This window comes from Lissotriton vulgaris, chromosome 1_2 (genome assembly GCF_964263255.1).
Source record: "Lissotriton vulgaris chromosome 1_2, aLisVul1.2, whole genome shotgun sequence".
NCBI lineage: Eukaryota > Metazoa > Chordata > Amphibia > Caudata > Salamandridae > Lissotriton > Lissotriton vulgaris.
Window position 1 is genome coordinate 344,878,358 of NC_141686.1, and position 16,920 is coordinate 344,895,277.

Here is a 16,920-nt window from a genome sequence, read left to right on the forward strand (position 1 = left end):
AGGTTCCTCCCAGGGAGAGAGGTCAGGGATTTTATTCCATAATTTTTCTGGTTCCAAGGTGACGAGGGGTTTTGTCTTGTCCTGGATCTGAAGGCCCTGAACAAGTTTGTGGTGCATATCCCGTTCAAAATGGAGACTCTTCAGTGAGTGATTACCCTGGTTCTCCAGGGTAATTTCATGTGCACTCTGGACCTTCAGGACGCTTATTATCATGGTCCCGTTAACCCCTCTCTCGTTGTTTCCTGAGCCTTTGTCTTCAGGGCAGCCATTATCAATTCCAGGTCCTCCCTTTCGGCCTGTGGTCGGCCCCCAGGGCGTTTACCAAGGTGGAGGCTCCATTGGTGGCTTCCTTGCATCTTGGTTGGGGTGATGGTTTACCCTTATCTGGACGAATGGCTCATTCATGCTCCCTCCCCAGTTCAGATGTTGAGGGATTAGGAGTTGGTGTGTTCAGCCTTGGGGGCCCATGGGTTCCTTTTGAATCTCCCCAAGTGTCAGCCAGTGCCTTCCTAGGACTTGACGTTCATAGAGGCTCGTTTCCGCACCAATCTGAATCCGGTCTTCCTGCTGGTGACTCTTGCAGTGACCTTGTGTTCCCTGGCTCGGCATTTTCTAGAGGGTCATTCCTTTCCTGTCCGTCTTTGGTTATGCCTTCTGGGTCTGATAGCAGCTACGGTGTTCATCGTGCCTTGGGCACATTTCCATCTTCTGAGTCTTTGGTCCTGTTGGCTCGGTGGGATCCTTTGTCTCAGGATTTATCTCTCTTGGTGTGGGTGTCTCTGTTGATCCTTCCTGCTCTGCACTGGTGGACGTTGTCGGCCAATCTTGCCAAGGGCCTGCCTCTGCAGTCCCCTCCTCCAGTTGTCGTCACAACGGACGCCAGTGCGTTGGGGTGGGGGGCAACTTTGGGGTCGGACTTCCTTCAGGGTCGTTGGTCGCTGCTGGAAAGTCAGCAGTCTTCGAATTGGCGGGAGTTGTCTGCTGTGTCCCGAGCAGTTTTGGAGTTTCAGAATCTGTTGCTGCACTGTCATGTGCTATTTCGGTCGGACAACATTGTGACAGTGGCCTACTTACATCACCAGGAGGTATCCGGTCCTAGTCCCTGAACATGGTGGTGTCCCCATTGCTTTGCTGGGTGGAGGGCCATCTCTTGTCTCTGGCTGCTGTTCATATCCGGGGGGGGGGGGGGGTGGACAATGGATTGGCGGATGTTCTCAGTCACTGTCACCATGGGTTTCCTGGCGCTGGTTGGATGCAGAGGGGACAGAGGAACTTAGCTGGATTGAGGGAAAAGCCATGTTTTTAAGGATTTACGAAAAAGAATAAGAGAATTAGAGGTTTTGACAGAGGGAGGAAAAGAGTTCCAGAGTTTAGGGGCCAGGTATGCAAATCTCCGGCCTCTGTTTCGACTTATGATGGAGAATGGAGGTGGCGGTGCCCTTCTGGCCCCGCTGGTCGGGTTTCCCACTCTGAAATTGTTGGCGGTTCAGGGTGCTTGGTTTTTCCCCTTCTCTCCATCTCCCTTGCGGTCCTCTCTGATGGTGTCCCTATGGAGACTTCATCTGTCGGTTTGGAGGTTGAAAGGCTGGGGTGGAGGAATCGGTGTATCCCGAGCATTTAGCTTTGGCAATTCAGCAGTCCCAGAAGCTGTCTACTCTACGGTCCTATGGTCATCACTGGGGGAACTTCGAGCATTGGTGTCTCAGTCTGGCGTTATCTCCTTTGGTTTGTCCTTTGCCTGATGTTCTTCAGTTTCTCTGGGATGGGTTTGAGAAAGGTTTGTCTGTCTCCACTTTGGTCCAGTGGGCGGCTATTCGGGCTATTCGGGTTTTCTGTTCCCCTTGCGGAATCTGCCTGATATGGATGACCTGGTTTCTCGTTTGTTGTGCAGTTTTTCCATTTTCTGTCCTGTGGTTTGGCCTTCTTTTCCTCTTTGGGATCTCCCTTTGGTTTTAAGGGCTTTGATGGCTGCACCTTTTGAGCCTTTGGAGGACGTTGATTTGAAGTTCGTCACTTTCAAGGTTGTTTGTTTGGTGGCTATTACTTCAGCTAGACACCTTAAGGAGTTGGGGACTTTGATGGCTCGGGAGCCTTTTCTTTCCTTTTCTGATGATGGTGTTGTTTTTCGTTTGGATTCCTCCTTTGTTCCAAAGGTTTTGTCCCGAATCCATCGCTCCCAGGCGCTGGTCTTGCCTCCTCTCTGTTCGGTTCAGGAGGATGAGGACGACCTTCCCTGGTCTTTGCTGGATGCTTGCCGTGCGTTATTTTGTCTATGAGGACGGTTCTTGTTCACTTCAGTGGTCTGACTCCCTGTTTGTTTCCTTTGGGGTGGCCTCCAGGGGTTGCAGGGCTTCCTCTTCCTCCATTGGTCGTTGGCTGGAGCAAGTCATGAGGTTGGCGTATTCCCTTTTGGGCTCCCCGCTCTGGCTGGGGTTCAGGGGCGTTCTACTCAGGGGTGGCAGCTTCTTGGTTGGAGGTTCGTAACGTGTCCATTTCTGAGATTTGTAGGGCCGCTACTTGGGCTTCTAGTAATACCTTTGTTGGGCATTACTGGATTCAGAATGTTCTGGAGGATGACCCTAACTTTGGGTTGCGGTGCTTTGGGCTGTGTGCTCTTGATTCCCCCTTTTCTTTTTATTTGTGCTGTTTTCAATACATTACTGGCTTTTCTATGGCTCTGTGTCCTGGTGGTTTGTTGTGTGATGATGGCCGGTTGCTGCTTGGGTATTCTCACTTGTTTAGTATGGACGGGACGAGGACAGGAGGGATCTTGGGGTAATGTCCTATTACTTACCGGTAATCTTCATTATTCTGGGTCCCATTGTCCTCCTCCCCTTCATAGCCTCCCTCCCTCCCTCCCAGGCTTCCGGCCCTCATCGGGGGCTTGGTGGTTCAGGAGGAATGCTGGGTAGAGTACGGTTATGTACTCCCAGTGGGGGGGAAGGGTGTATCAGCATTCCTTCTTTTCTTTTTTCTGTTGTGAGATAGATTATCTCTCTTGTTCAGTATGAAGGGGACAAGGACAACGGGACCCGGAGTAATGAAGATTACTGGTCAATAATAGAACATTTCCAGACACTGTCCCTGCAGAGTCAATATTTCCAGGCACTGTCTCTACAGACTCATTAATACAATGCACTGCCTCGACAAACTCATGATTTCCAGGCACTGTCTTTGCAGAGTCATTATTATCAGGCACTGTCTCCACAGGCTGATGGCTACCAATCAATCAATCAATCATTCAATCAATCAATACATTTGTAAAGCGCACTAACCACCTGTGAGGGTCTCAAGGCTCTGGAGGGGGGGGGGGGGGGAAGGGTGCTGCTACTGCTCGAATAGCCAGGTCTTGAGAAGCTTCCTGAAGGTTAGTAGATCCAGGGTCTGCCGTAGGAGGATGGGGAGGGTGTTCCAGGTCTTCGTGGCGAGTTGGGAGAATGATCTGCTGCCGGTGGTTGCTCTTCAGATGCGGGGGACGGTGGCAAAGGGCGAGGTCGGCAGAGCCGAGCTGTCAGTTCGGGGTGTAGAAGGAGAGTCGGCTGTTGAGGTATGCTGGTCCGGTGTTGTGGAGTGCCTTGTGTGTGTGGGTGAGGAGCTTGAAGGTGATCCTCTTGTTGATGGGAAGCCAGTGCAGGTTTCTCAGGTGTGGTGTGATGTGGCTGTGGCGCTGGATATTGAGGATCAGGCGAGAAGAGGCGTTTTGTATGCGTTGTAGCCATTTCAGTAGTTTGGCTGAGGCTCCTGCGTAGAGGGTGTTTCCGTAGTCCAGCTTGCTGCTGACGAGGGCCTGGGTGACTGTTCTTCTTGTATCAATGGGGATCCACCTGTAGATCTTGCGGAGCATGTGGAGGGTGTTGAAGCAGGAGGATGAGACAGCGTTGACTTGCTTCGTCATGGAGAGTGTAGAGTCGAGGATAAACCCCAGGTTGTGTGCGTGGTCGGTGGGTGTTGGTTCTGCTCACAGTGCGGATGGCCACCAGGAGTCGCTCCAGGCTGAGGGGTTGGAGCCGAGAATGAGGACCTCTGTCTTGTCTGAGTTCAGCTTCAGACGACTGTTCTTTATCCACTCCACGATGGCTTTTATTCCTTCATTGCGGTTGTTTTTTTGCACTGAGGTGGTCCTTGGTGAGGTAGAGGATCAGCTGGATGTCGTCGGCGCAGGAGATGATGTTGAGGTCGTGCAGTTGGGCAACGTGGGCGAGCGGTGCCATGTAGAAGTTCAGCAGTATCGGGCTGAGGGATAAGCCTAGGGGTACGCCGCATATGATCTCTGAGGCTTCAGAGCGGAAAGGGCACTGTATCTGCATACTTGTTATTTTCAGGCACTGTCTGCAGCGTCATTATTATCAGGCACTGTCCCTGCAGAGCACAACGAAAGGGCTCGGACAGCACACCTGTAGTCAAAATTTAGTCAATGTCGGAGGGATGGTCGGAAGCAGAAGCGGGGAGGCCGTAGAGGGTGAATAGTGAGGTTTTATTTGGAATTAAAAGAGTTACAGTCAGGGAGGGTAACAAGTTACAACTAGAGCGAAGTTCAACGTTTTGGAGGTTCTATGGAGGCGGGTCGTGGATGTCAGGTGGTCTTCTACGGTTACTGGAAGTCTGTTCTTTCATCGGAAACCTATTACGGGTTTCTGGGAGTCCCCCGGTTCCAGGAGTACCTCAAACAGAAAGAGAGTGGCTTAAGGAACTGTACTTTCTACTTAGGATCACCATCACCGTAACCAGGGTAGTGAGGGAGGGTTGGACTATGTGAAAACGGCCTGTTGGACAGCCGTCCAAGGTTAAAAGAAAAGGGCAAAGGGTTTACAAGTCTGGGTCAGATTCACAAGTCAGAGACACTGTACTACTAATGAGGCGTATCAAGGATTGGTATTGTGGGTGTGTCAAGGATTAGGACTGCGGGCGTGTCAAGTATTAGGAGTGAGGCAAAGGGGTAGTGGAGTATCAGGGGCGGAAATTCAACACAACACCCGCCCTTCCCTTTTCTAACAACACCCCACCCCTTCCCTAAGCCCTTGTCCCGTCACATACCACTAGGAGCCACAACTCTCCTGAGTCGTGGCGGCTCGTACGTCCTCCGGGCTCCACCACTCTTCTATCCAGGTCTCTTCATCTTCCCCAGGGTCGGCGTCTTCTCTGATGTCGGCGTCTTCCTTCAACAGCTTCAGCGTCTGGTCGGTGTCCTCTTCCGGGTGTATCTCCGTCGACGACACCAATGAGCTCCCTCCCTGCTTTTCTACCGGTGAACAAGTTATTCTGGAGTCATTCGATTGGTTGGCCAAGACGTCGACTCCGCCTATCCTCGATTGTTGTGCTTCCGGGTAACACTGTGAAGGCTGTGGGAGGAGGGCAGAGTTGCGAGTTAGCGAGATCGCTCCACCTTCAGGGACCTCATATTGGTAAGGTGCCCACAGCGTTTCCTTGGGGCTATCTGGGGTGTTATGAACAGGGGGGGTCCTCCTCACAGTCAACAACTATAAAATACATGTAGGTGTATAAATATCACCCATTCAGCACAGAAAAACAGTGTCCATATCAATGGAAGCAATTTGTCAAACACAAGGATCCAAGGCACGAAGCAGTCTTCATAATCTTTATTCCAAATTTATTTTATAAAAGAACTTCCCAGCACGACTTGCCAACACGTGTTTCGTCTCGAAATGAGACTTTTTCAAGGTAGAAAATTGAAGTCCCCTTTTTCTAAAGTCTGGCACAGTGGAAATAATAGCTGAGTATAGTTGAGCTGTAACCATCATATATCGCCATCAGCAATGCGTGAACCTCACTGGTGTGATCACATCGAAGCGGTGTAATATGCTGCCTCTTCAAAGTTTAATATTATAAGCAGAAGAAGAAATGACCAGTAGGTAACTGCAGTCTGGAAAACACGAGAGTCAATATATCCTCCCCTCGCCAAAACATATGCTATATACGCAACCTTGGTCTGCCTGGTGGGGTCCCCTAAATAGTTATTCGAATAGGCAGCGGATACAACCAATAATATTATCCCGACTCCGTATATTGTTTGAACGAAGCCACACCAGATGAGTCGCTCTTCACAGTTCCGACGTTTGCAAATTGTCCTTTCCTACTCCATACACAGTCATATTAGACCAACATGCGCAATACAATCACCAGTCTTTCCCCAACGGCGTCTGTGTCAATATCCAACAGGAAATCACATGTGCTGACGTTTCTCCAGTAGGAGAACACTACTACGCAAATCCTGTGAAAGTACTGTCCCTGCAGAGTCCTTATTCCCAGGCACTGTCCCTGCAGACTTATCCTTTCCAGGCACTGTCTCTGCAGACTCATTATTCCCAGGTTCTGCCTTGAGTCCAGTGTTGTAATTATATTTGTTTTGCCCAAAATAGACATCACTCCTAAGAAAAAAATAATAGATCGTGAGTGCTGCTCTTCTTGGGGTATAAGTGTGTGGATCATGCCCGCTTGCTGGGACCCAGGATGCGGTTTCCCTTGATCTGAGCACCTCTCGTTTGGATTACACCCCACAGCTTAAGGTGCGGCCCCCTGAGTCTAGGCTTCTTTCTGTAAATCGCTTGGAAACGCAAGGCTGTTCCATATCCTTGTAAAGGGGGTGCAGCACTGCGTTTCTGAAGTGGCGGAGTGAGGAGTTAAGCCAGGGAGGGTAACGACACGCTCTGCCACTTCCTTGTACAGAAGCCCCTTGCTGTGCCTAAACCTGTGAAATCTTTGTGAAATGTAAAGCGCTCATTCCTTTCATGGTCTGTAGAAAAACAAAGAATGTCATTATTGTATTCACTTCATTGTGTTTACATTGGATGTGGCTCAGGCTGATTCCAGATGTGGAAACACCATTTTCCTGCACAATGGAAGAGCTGTTGGTTCTGGGAAGGTTTAGGGCAATCATGGCAGAACACTGGTGGTAAATCAGACTTGAGATCAAACTCTGTTCATGTGACTGCACACGTGTCCTACTCGGGGCAGCATGTACTCACCATCCTCTTCCATGTTCCTTCTCTCCATAGCAACTGAAGCCTCCTCACTGGAACCTACAACCCTAACAGAACCCCCAGTGGTGGCAACAGAGGGGTCTACAACCGCAACACAGTCACCAGTCACGACAGTGGGACCCGCTTCTGCCGCGCACACAGCGACAACGACACCAACAACAGCCACAGCTACTACCACAACTTCCACCCACTCACAAATACTAACAGGTAGGGTGCACTCTTGTGTGACTGGCAATGTGAGTCTGTTTCACAATCGATATGTCCTATAAAGTCAAACAACTCAGTTTCTGCTGGTGATATCAGTTTGGTTTTGCACTTTATAAAATTAGAATTATGTGAAACAATTAATTAAATACTTGTTGCAACAGATTTTAAGTGAAAAGAGTAAACTATTGTTTATTAAAAAAAACATACAAGGATTAGATTTTGGCCTCCCTTCAATCAATCAATCAATCATCGTATTTATATAGCACACTACTTACCCAGAGGGTCTCAAGGCGCTGGGGGGGGGTGGGGGGGGGTCAGCTACTGCTCGAACAACCAGGTCTTGAGTTGCTTCCTGAAGGCGAGGTGGTCCTCCTGGGTCAGGCGGAGGTGGGTGGGGAGGGAGTTCCATGTCTTGGCGGTGAGGTAGGAGAAGGACCGTCCCCCTGTGGTGGCTCTACGGATGCGGGGGACGGCAGTGAGGGCGTGGCTGGTCGACCGAAGCTGGCGTTTGGGAGCGTAGAAGTTGAGGCGGCTGTTGAGGTATCCTGGGCCTTGGCTGTGTAGGGCTTTGTGTGCGTGGGTGAGGAGACGGAAGGTGATTCTCTTGTTGATCGGGAGCCAATGCAGATATCTCAGGTGTCCGGAGATGTGGCTGCGACGGGGGATGTCCAGGATGAGTCATGCTGAGGCGTTCTGGATCCGCTGGAGTCTCTTCTGGAGTTTGGCGGTGGTTCCGGCGTAGAGGGTGTTGCCGTAGTCCAGACGGCTGGTGACGAGGGCCTGGGTGACCGTCTTCCTGGTTTCGGTGGGGATCCACCGGAAGATCTTACGTAGCATGCGCAGGATGTTGAAGCACGACGAGGAGACGGCGTTGACTTGTCTGGTCATGGAGAGGGAGGAGTCAAGGATGAAGCCCAGGTTGCCTGCGTGGTCTGTTGGTTTGGGTGCGCTGCCTTGGGCGGGGGGCCACCAGGAGTCGTCCCAGGCGGCGGGTGAGGATCCCAGGATGAGGACTTCCGTCTTATCTGAGTTCAGTTTCAGGCGGCTGTTCTTCATCCATTCGGCTACCTCTTTCATCCCCTCATGAAGGTTGGCTCTGGCGGTGGCGGGGTCGTTGGTAAGGGAGAGGATCAGCTGGGTGTCGTCGGCATAGGAGATGATGTTGAGGTTGTGCTGGCGTGCGATGTCTGCGAGGGGGCTCATGTAGATGTTGAAGAGGGTTGGACTGAGCGAGGAGCCTTGAGGGACGCCGCAAATGACTTTGGTGGCTTCAGATCTGAACGGGGGGAGGCGGACTTTCTGTGTTCTTCCGGCGAGGAAGGAGATGATCCACTCCAGTGCCTTCTCCTGGACTCCGACGTTGCTGAGGCGTTGTACTAGGGTACGATGGAAGACAGTGTCGAAGGCCGCGGAGAGGTCGAGGAGGATGAGGGCCGCTGTTTCTCCGTTGTCGAGCAGCGCTCGTATGTCATCGGTGACTGCGATCAGATCCCTTCACTATATTAAATTGAGCCCAAACCTTCCCACATCTTCCATGTGGTGTAGAACCTCTGCTCTGGTGAACAGACATAATATCAAGTTTTTATTTTCTAACTACAATTATATCGAGTTTTAAATATCGAGGTACAAGAATATCGATAGGAAAATATCGTGGACCACAATATCGACAGGAAGGTAAGAAATATTGAGTTGTTTAAAATTGAAGACAGTAATATCTTTTGTAAAAATATCATTGTTAATAATATTGATGTTTATATTAGTGTTATTTATTTTTATATGTATTTTTATATATTCTATATTTTTGAATATTTGAGCATTTTTAGACCTTATTACATTATTTTAAAGTAAATTTTGCATGTTAGTTGCGTAGCGGGTTGTGGGTTTATAGGGGAATAGAATGGGAAGTCATTTAATTATAATTAATTAATTAATATGTTTATTGATTCATATTGATATATTTAATATTTTATATTAAAATTGTGGCGATGCATGTATTATGAATTGGTTATTAATTGGTTGATAATTATTAATAATTCATATAAATATATTAATTATGTTATTTTTTGGGAGCGGGTGTTTGGTTTCTAGAGGAATGGGGTTGGAAGTAATTTGATTATAATAAATTAATCATTTTTATTAATAAATAAATAAATAATATTTTTATTAATAAATATTTAAGTATTTATAATTGTATATTGTTAATTGTGGAAACGAATTCATTATTAATTAGTTAATAATTGTTTGTTAATTATTAATAACTTATTGGTAAATAAGTAAATTGTACTATTTTTATAGGAGTGGGTTGTGGGTTTATAGGGGAGTAGGTTGGCAAGTAATTTAATAATAAATACTATATTTATATTTTTATTTATTTAATAGTTATGTATTGGAATATAGTTAATTGTGGTAAATAAGATATTGTTAAATATGTATTTATTGGTTACTAATCATTGTTAATTAATTATTAATTATGTTATTTGTGTCATTTTTTTAAGAGCAGGTTGTGTGTTGATAGGGCAGTAGGCTGGGAAGTAATTTAATTTCAATAATTGTTTTAAATTTTAATATAACATTTGTTTAAGTTGTTTTATATTGTTAATTTTGTGAATTATTTTATTATTAATTGTTTTTAAATTGTCTATTAATTTTAATAATTGAACAATTAATTATTAATACATTATGTTAATAGTGCTATGCGCATTACAAATTCGACTAATAATAATAATAATAATTTTTAAAAGATTTTACTTTTTTTCATATTTTCATTTGAAATATATAGATTTCTTGTTTTTGATTTATATTATTGATGTATGTGTATATATACATATTTTTATATGTAGTTCTACTTTTAATGTTTTTTAACAATGTATACCTTATTAAAATAAATATTGATAAATATTATTAAATACGTATATATGTTATATTGTATACATATATATGTTTAATTCATTTTTATATTTTATGTATTACTAATCATTTTAAACATTTTCTTATAATTTTAACTATGTTTTTTTATTATGTGTTTTTTTTTTTTTTTGCAAAGCTTATGCTACACTCATGCGCACACCCCAGGGCTGGGGCGCTAAGGTGTGTGCATGGCGCAGGGCAGCTCAAATCAGCGCCGGCGCAAGGGAAAGGGGAGGAGAGTGCCATATCTCTGAAGTTATATTGCTCTCCTGCTCCCTTTCTGTCTCGCAACGCGGCGCAGCCTCGTAGGGGGCTGGGCTGTATTATGCAAGTTTTTTGTGCTTTTGCTACTTAAAGAGTGCTTTCCAGAAAGAAAATAGCAAAAGAAATCATAGCAACATTCGACTCCACAGACACACAGGCTGAGCAGCAGGTACACCACATCGCCCTTGCTTAATACCAATAAAATCAACAACAGAGGAATTACAATAACACAGATACTCCTTTCCTCTTTTCTTAGTGAGCGGGCACAGATCATGAAAATGGGCCAATTCTACTCTGCTTCCAACCCTCTCATATGTGTGGCTCCCCAGGGCTCCTCCCTGAGCTCTACACTTTTTAATATCTATGTTGCCCCACTAGCAGGGTCGTAGATCTTTCGGATTTGAGGTGCTGTCCTATGCTGACAACATGCAAATGATGGCGTCCATTACCAACACCATTAGTGAATCAGCCGCACATCTCCAAAATGGCATGCATGCCGTCTCATCCCGGATCTTGAAAACTATCTCAAACTGAATGGGGACAAAACTGAAATCTTGATCTTTGGCAAACCAACAAGACATATGGTCTAATGATACTCTGGGCAGCTGCCCTTCCCCTGTACCCCATGGGACAAATCTGTGGGGTATAGTGGACACATCGTTGTCCATGAACCTACCGATTAGCAGAAGAGTGTCCACCTGTTTTGGAATAATCAGGCTTCTCAGGAAAGTCTCACAGTTCCTGTCACTTTCATCACGAAAGCAGGTAGGGAATGCCTTGATAATGTCCAGACTTGATTATTGTAATGCCCTCTATTTGAGCATTAAGAAGGGTTTTGTGTGACGGTTGCAGTTAGTGCAGAATGCGGCAGCAAGGTTGGGGATGCATTTGCCTAAGTGCCCCTCAGTGTCAGCTTCCCTCATCTCCTTGCACTGGGAACCTCTGAATCGAAGAATCCTCTTCAAGACTCTTTGCCTGACCCATAATGCCTATTATGGCCTAGGCCCTGAGGCCATTAAATCGATGCTTCAACGCTATGTCCCAACCAAGCAGCTTAGGTCTGCCAGCAAGAAGTTTCTGGTAGACCCCAGGTATAAAAAGCTGAGATGGGGCGGCGAAGCCTTTCCCACGGCCGCTGCTCGGCTGTGGAACTCTCTTCCTGATTGTTTATCGGGTCTTGTGTCACACTCTCTTTCCCGCAAGGCCCTGAAAACCTGGCTCTTTACACAGACTTTAGTGTGAGCATCTTATTCCGTTGTACGTTAGTCCTCTGCCGCGCGTTAATGCCCTTGGGCTGTTAGCGCTTTATACATGTAATATTCATTCATTCATTCATGCATGTACAAGATGGCAATAATAAATACATGCAAGAGAGGGGCAAGATCAATACTTGTAGAATGAAAAATACATGTAAACCAAAATAGCAGAACGATAAATGTTTGGAAGAAGTAAAAGAATCCGCATTCCACCACTTCTCCCTTTCTCATTCAAAAAACAAAATCCACTCTCACTTAAAACCAAGCCAAAGCAACACAACAATACAGTCAAGTCAAGTCAAGTCAAGTCAGTCAAGTCATGGAATTTGTATAGCGCACTACATACCCAGAGGGTTTCAAGGCGCTAAGGAAGGGGAGGGGGATTACTTGTCAAATATCCACGTTTTAAGTTGCTTTCTGAACGCTAGGTGGTTCTGGGTAAGGCGAAGGTAAGCGGGGAGTGAGTTCCATGTTTTAGCAGCCAGGTATGAGAAGGATCTGCCTCCCATGGTGGTCTTGTTGATGCGAGGTACAGTGGCGAGGGCTTGGCTGGAAGAACGTAGTTGGTGGGAGGGGGTGTAGAAGGACAGTCGTGAGTTGAGGCAATCTGGTCCGATGTCGTAGAGTGATTTGTGTGCGTGGGTAAGCAGTCAGAAAGTGATCCTCTTATTGACGGGTAGCCAGTGGAGGTCTTTAAGGTGACCAGAGATGTGTTCGTTGCGTGGGATGTCTAATATGAGCCTGGCTGAGGCGTTTTGGATTCGTTGGAGTTTCTTCTGGAGTTTTGCGGTGGTACCCGCGTAGAGGGTGTTTCCGTAGTCCAGTCGGCTCGTGACCAGAGCGTGGGTGACTGTTTTCCTTGTATCGGAGGGGATCCAGCGAAATGTTTTTCTGAGCATGCGAAGAATGTTGAAGCAGGAAGAGGATACGGCGCTGACTTGTCTGTTCATTGAGAGTGAAGAATCCAGGATGACGCCTAGGTTCCGTGCGTGGTCTGTCGGGATACCACGAAATACCACGCCAGCAAGACTCCAACAGAACCCCAAACACCAAACAAGCAGGCAGGCCACGCCAACAAGAGGTAGGAAGGGTCAAGAAAAAAGGTGCAACAGGAAAAACACCCTAGATAACAGAGAATTAACTTTTAGAGGAAAAGCAAGCATACACTCCACCCAAACAAAAAATGTGGGTTGTGATGTGTGCAAGGGCACTCCACACGGAACATGAATATACCAAGCAGAAACTCCACCCAAACCGAAGATTGGGTTGTGAAGTGTGGAATATACGGTCCACACAGAACACGTGTACAATGCACTCTTAAACCAGGAAAAGAAAACGTAATGCGTGTCCGGCCCGCAATGGGTGGTAAAAAATCATCACCAACCCAAAACCACTTAATAGTGGGAATCATCAACACACTAACACACCAGTCATCACTTACATCAATACCTCTGACTAACATAAGTATAAAGCATATCAAGCATGAAACAGGAACATTTTAGAAAGTACCAGCACAAAGCAACGTAGAACATCCTACCTCAACCCTGACATGTGAAAGAAGTGTAAGGAAAAAGATCAACATAAAAACAGCAAATATTTATTTTTTTTAAAACCCATTCACTCTATGAAATGTGCACTAGAAGCAGTGGTATTCGGCAGGAACCCACAACCACGTAAAGGGAAGCAGCAAGACAATCAAGCACTAAATTGTAGAAAATAGAAATATGCAAGTCAGTATATCGTCATGACAGAAAAAGTGCATTAGAAGCATAAAATAAGGCATACGTTAGGCATGCATAAGGATAAAAGAAATAAGAACATAGGCCCGATCCAAAATCTGCAAACAATGGTACCCAGTAATGACGTGCGGAGCTTAATAAATATGTAATAAGTACATCAGGTGTGTGTGTCACCGCAAATCAGTGGGAAAGATGACACACTCTGCTTGCTCCAAAGGTGGTGTCACAATAAGACATTAAGAAGACACAAAGTTCAGCAGGAACGCTGGATGAACAAGCTTCATATTACCTTAAGATAACAAGCATTTGCAATGCAATAGGTCTCGCATTAGGAAAGTTTGAGCTATTGGTCTTGTAAATGACAAATATTTTATTCATATGTTGGTTTTAAAATAGCTAAATTAATAGCTTTGTCATTTACAATGCCAATACTTTTATCTTTTGCAAATGTGACACCTATAGCATTTGTAATGCAACATGTTTTGTATTTACGTGACTTAGATGTATTGATATTACAAATAACAATGGCTTTTAATTTTTTTAAATAATTAATACTTAAATAAGTTATTGTAATTTATGATGGCAATAGCTTAAACTTTTGCAAATAACTTTTGTGAAGCTTATGTTCAGTGTATTTTATTGTGACTAAAATCAAAGAACAGAAGTGAAATATTATCATCTTTTTGTGACATTTGTAATAAAGCTTGAAACATTGAGAGAAAATATTTGAACCAGTTATTGTTGAATGCTTGCACAGATTGATGCTGTGGTGGCACTGAGTGATGTTGTGGTGGCGGCGAGTGATTCCGTGGCGTTCAGTGATGCTGTGGTAGCGCATAGTGATGTTGTGGTACCCCTGAGTGATGCAGTGGTGGTGCGATAGATAGAGTGAGGGCGATAGATAGCTAGAGGGATGGCAAAAGATAGCTAGAGGGAGGGCGATAGATAGAGTGAGGGCGATAGATAGCTAGAGGGAGGGCGATAGATAGCTAGAGGGAGGGCGAAAGATAGATAGTGTGAAGGCGAAAGATAGATAGATAGAGTGAGGGCGAACGATAGATAGATAGAGTGAGGGCGATAGATAGCGTGAGGGCGATAGATAGCGTGAGGGCGATAGATAGATAGAGTGAGGGAGGGAGAGCGATAGCTAGATAGAGTGAGGGCGGTAGAGTGAAGGCGGAAGAGTGGTATAGTGAGGGCTGTAGAGTGGTAGAGTGTGGGCAGTAGAGTGAGGGCGTGAGGTTGGTAGAGTGAGGGCAGTAGAGTGGTAGAGTGAGGGCATGAGGGCGGAAGAGTGGTAGAGTGAGGGCGGTAGAGTGAGGGCATGAGGGCGGTAGAGTGGAAGAGTGAGGGCAGTAGAGTGGTAGAGTGAGGGCGGTAGAGTGAGGGCCTGAGGGCAGTAGAGTGGTAGAGTGAGGGCAGTAGAGTGAGGGAATGAGGGCAGTAGAGTGTTAGAGTGTGGGCGGTAGAGTGAGGGCGGTAGAGTGGTAGAGTGAGGGCGGTAGAGTGGTAGAGTGAGGGAGGTAGAGTGAGGGCAGTAGAATGGTATAGAGGGCGGTAGAGCGAGGGCAGTAGAGTGAGGGCGGTAGAGTGGTAGAGTGAGGGCAGTAGAGTGAGGGCAGTAGAGTGAGGGCAGTAGAGTGAGGGCGGTAGAGTGAGGGCGGTAGAGTGAGGGCAGTAGAGTGAGGGCGGTAGAGTGAGGGCGGTAGAGTGAGGACGATAAAGTGAGGGCGGTAGCGTGAGGGAGGTAGAGTGGTAGAGTGAGGGCGGTAGAGTGGTAGAGTGAGGGCAGTAGAGTGAGGGCGGTAGAGTGAGGGCGGTAGAGGGAGGGCGGTAGCATGAGGGTGGTAAAGTGGTAGAGTGAGGGCGGTAGAGTGAGGGCGGTAGAGTGAGGGCGGTAGCATGAGGGTGGTAAAGTGGTAAAGTGAGGGCGGTAGAGTGAGGGCGGTAGAGTGGTAGAGTGAGGGCGATAGAGTGAAGGCGGTAGAGTGGTAGAGTCAGGGAGGTAGAGTGAGGGCGGTAGAGTGGTAGAGTGAGGGCGGTAGAGTGAGGGCGGTAGAGTGGTAGAGTGAGGGCGATAGAGTGAAGGCGGTAGAGTGGTAGAGTCAGGGAGGTAGAGTGAGGGCGGTAGAGTGGTAGAGTGAGGGTGGTAGAGTGGGGGCGGTAGAGTGGTAGAGTGAGAGCGGCAGAGTGAGGGAGGTAGAGTGAGGGCATGAGGGCGGTAGAGTGGTAGAGTGAGGGCGGTAGAGTGGTAGAGTGAGGGCGATAGAGTGAGGGCGGTAGAGTGAGGGCGGTAGAGTCATGTAAACCTTAAACCACTCAGTGTCTTATACTAAGCTAGTCATCCAGTTTGCCAAGTCATTCCTCTACACCCCAATGCATAAAGGCATGTTCCCCCTCCCGACCAAAAACTCCAATAGGTAACTTCATGATGGTGTACGTTTTACCAGAGGTTCTATTTGACATGAGTGCATATGTTGGGTAGCAAGTGCTCTTTATTCCAAGTCCCCATAGCTAAAACATAGTCTGGGGAGGCAGGTATTAGTAATTTTGAATGCATACTGTATTCATAAACTGCCATTTTGCTTATCTCTCAGCACCGGAAACCAATTAAGCACCGGCCCTCTTGCCACAGAACTCGGGCTCCACCCCCTGGCCGGGCAGATATGGGTTGGAATGGTCAGCAGTGGCTTGTCTCCCATCCGCTGGGGCTGGACGGGGCAGCTCCAAAGCTGCTGTGCACGTGCTGGTGTCTGTCGAGTGACATAGTGGGCGAAAAACGATGGACTGGAATGCAGCCTGCAGCGTTTGCAAGTAGCGGAGACGCTGGCATTGCACCCATCCCCGCTGTGCATGAATCCGAGCTGGAAAGAGACCGAGGGTGCGTGTTGATGCTGTCAGTATCCTCACGTGCAGGCATAACGGAGATGAGAGGTGGCATAAGGGAAAGAGGGGCATAACAAAATGGAGGGCGCGCAAAACAGGAAGGATGAGAGAAGGGCTGAGTGAGACAGAGGACAACAGAAAGAGACATGGGAGGGGGAGACACATCTGGGAAGATGAGGGGGAGGGGGTGGTTAGAGAGATGCGTGCGAGAAAAGATGACGGGAAACAGAGGGAAAGAGGGAGGATGGTAGAAAGGAGGAGTCGAGGGAGACATGAGCGCCTGGAGAGGAGCGGCGAGGCAGACAAGCACGAGGGGCACGGGAAGAGGAGACGAGGGGTCAGAGAGAAGTTAAAAGTAAAATTAGAGAGAGGGCGAGGGTGGGAAGAGAGGGCGAGGGTGGGAAGAGAGGGTGAGTGGGGGAGGGCGAAGGAGACGCCGAGATGAGGGGGCACAGATTGGGTGAGGGATATCAGTAGAGTCAGTGAGAAAGAGAGACAACGAAGGACACAGTAGAGTGGTCGGACAGACCACAAAGGGGCGGAGAGATGGAAAGCGAGGAGGGGATACATTATTTTATTTTATTGAATGCATTTCTATATAGCGCGGACTTTACCCACAGGTGTCAGAGCGCATCACCGCAGAACCTGGGGGCATATTACCAA

At 47.2% G+C, this 16,920-nt stretch overlaps 1 protein-coding gene across 1 annotated transcript in view; it reads left to right on the forward strand.

Moving 5' to 3' along the window:
* LOC147736738 (alpha-tectorin-like) overlaps positions 1-16,920 on the forward strand; it is a 457,896-nt gene that overhangs the window by 25,814 nt on the left and 415,162 nt on the right. Inside the window, exon 3 of the mRNA XM_086952687.1 lies at positions 7,014-7,205. Coding sequence (XP_086808813.1) covers positions 7,014-7,205 — 192 coding nt within the window. The remainder of the gene's footprint in view (positions 1-7,013; positions 7,206-16,920) is intronic.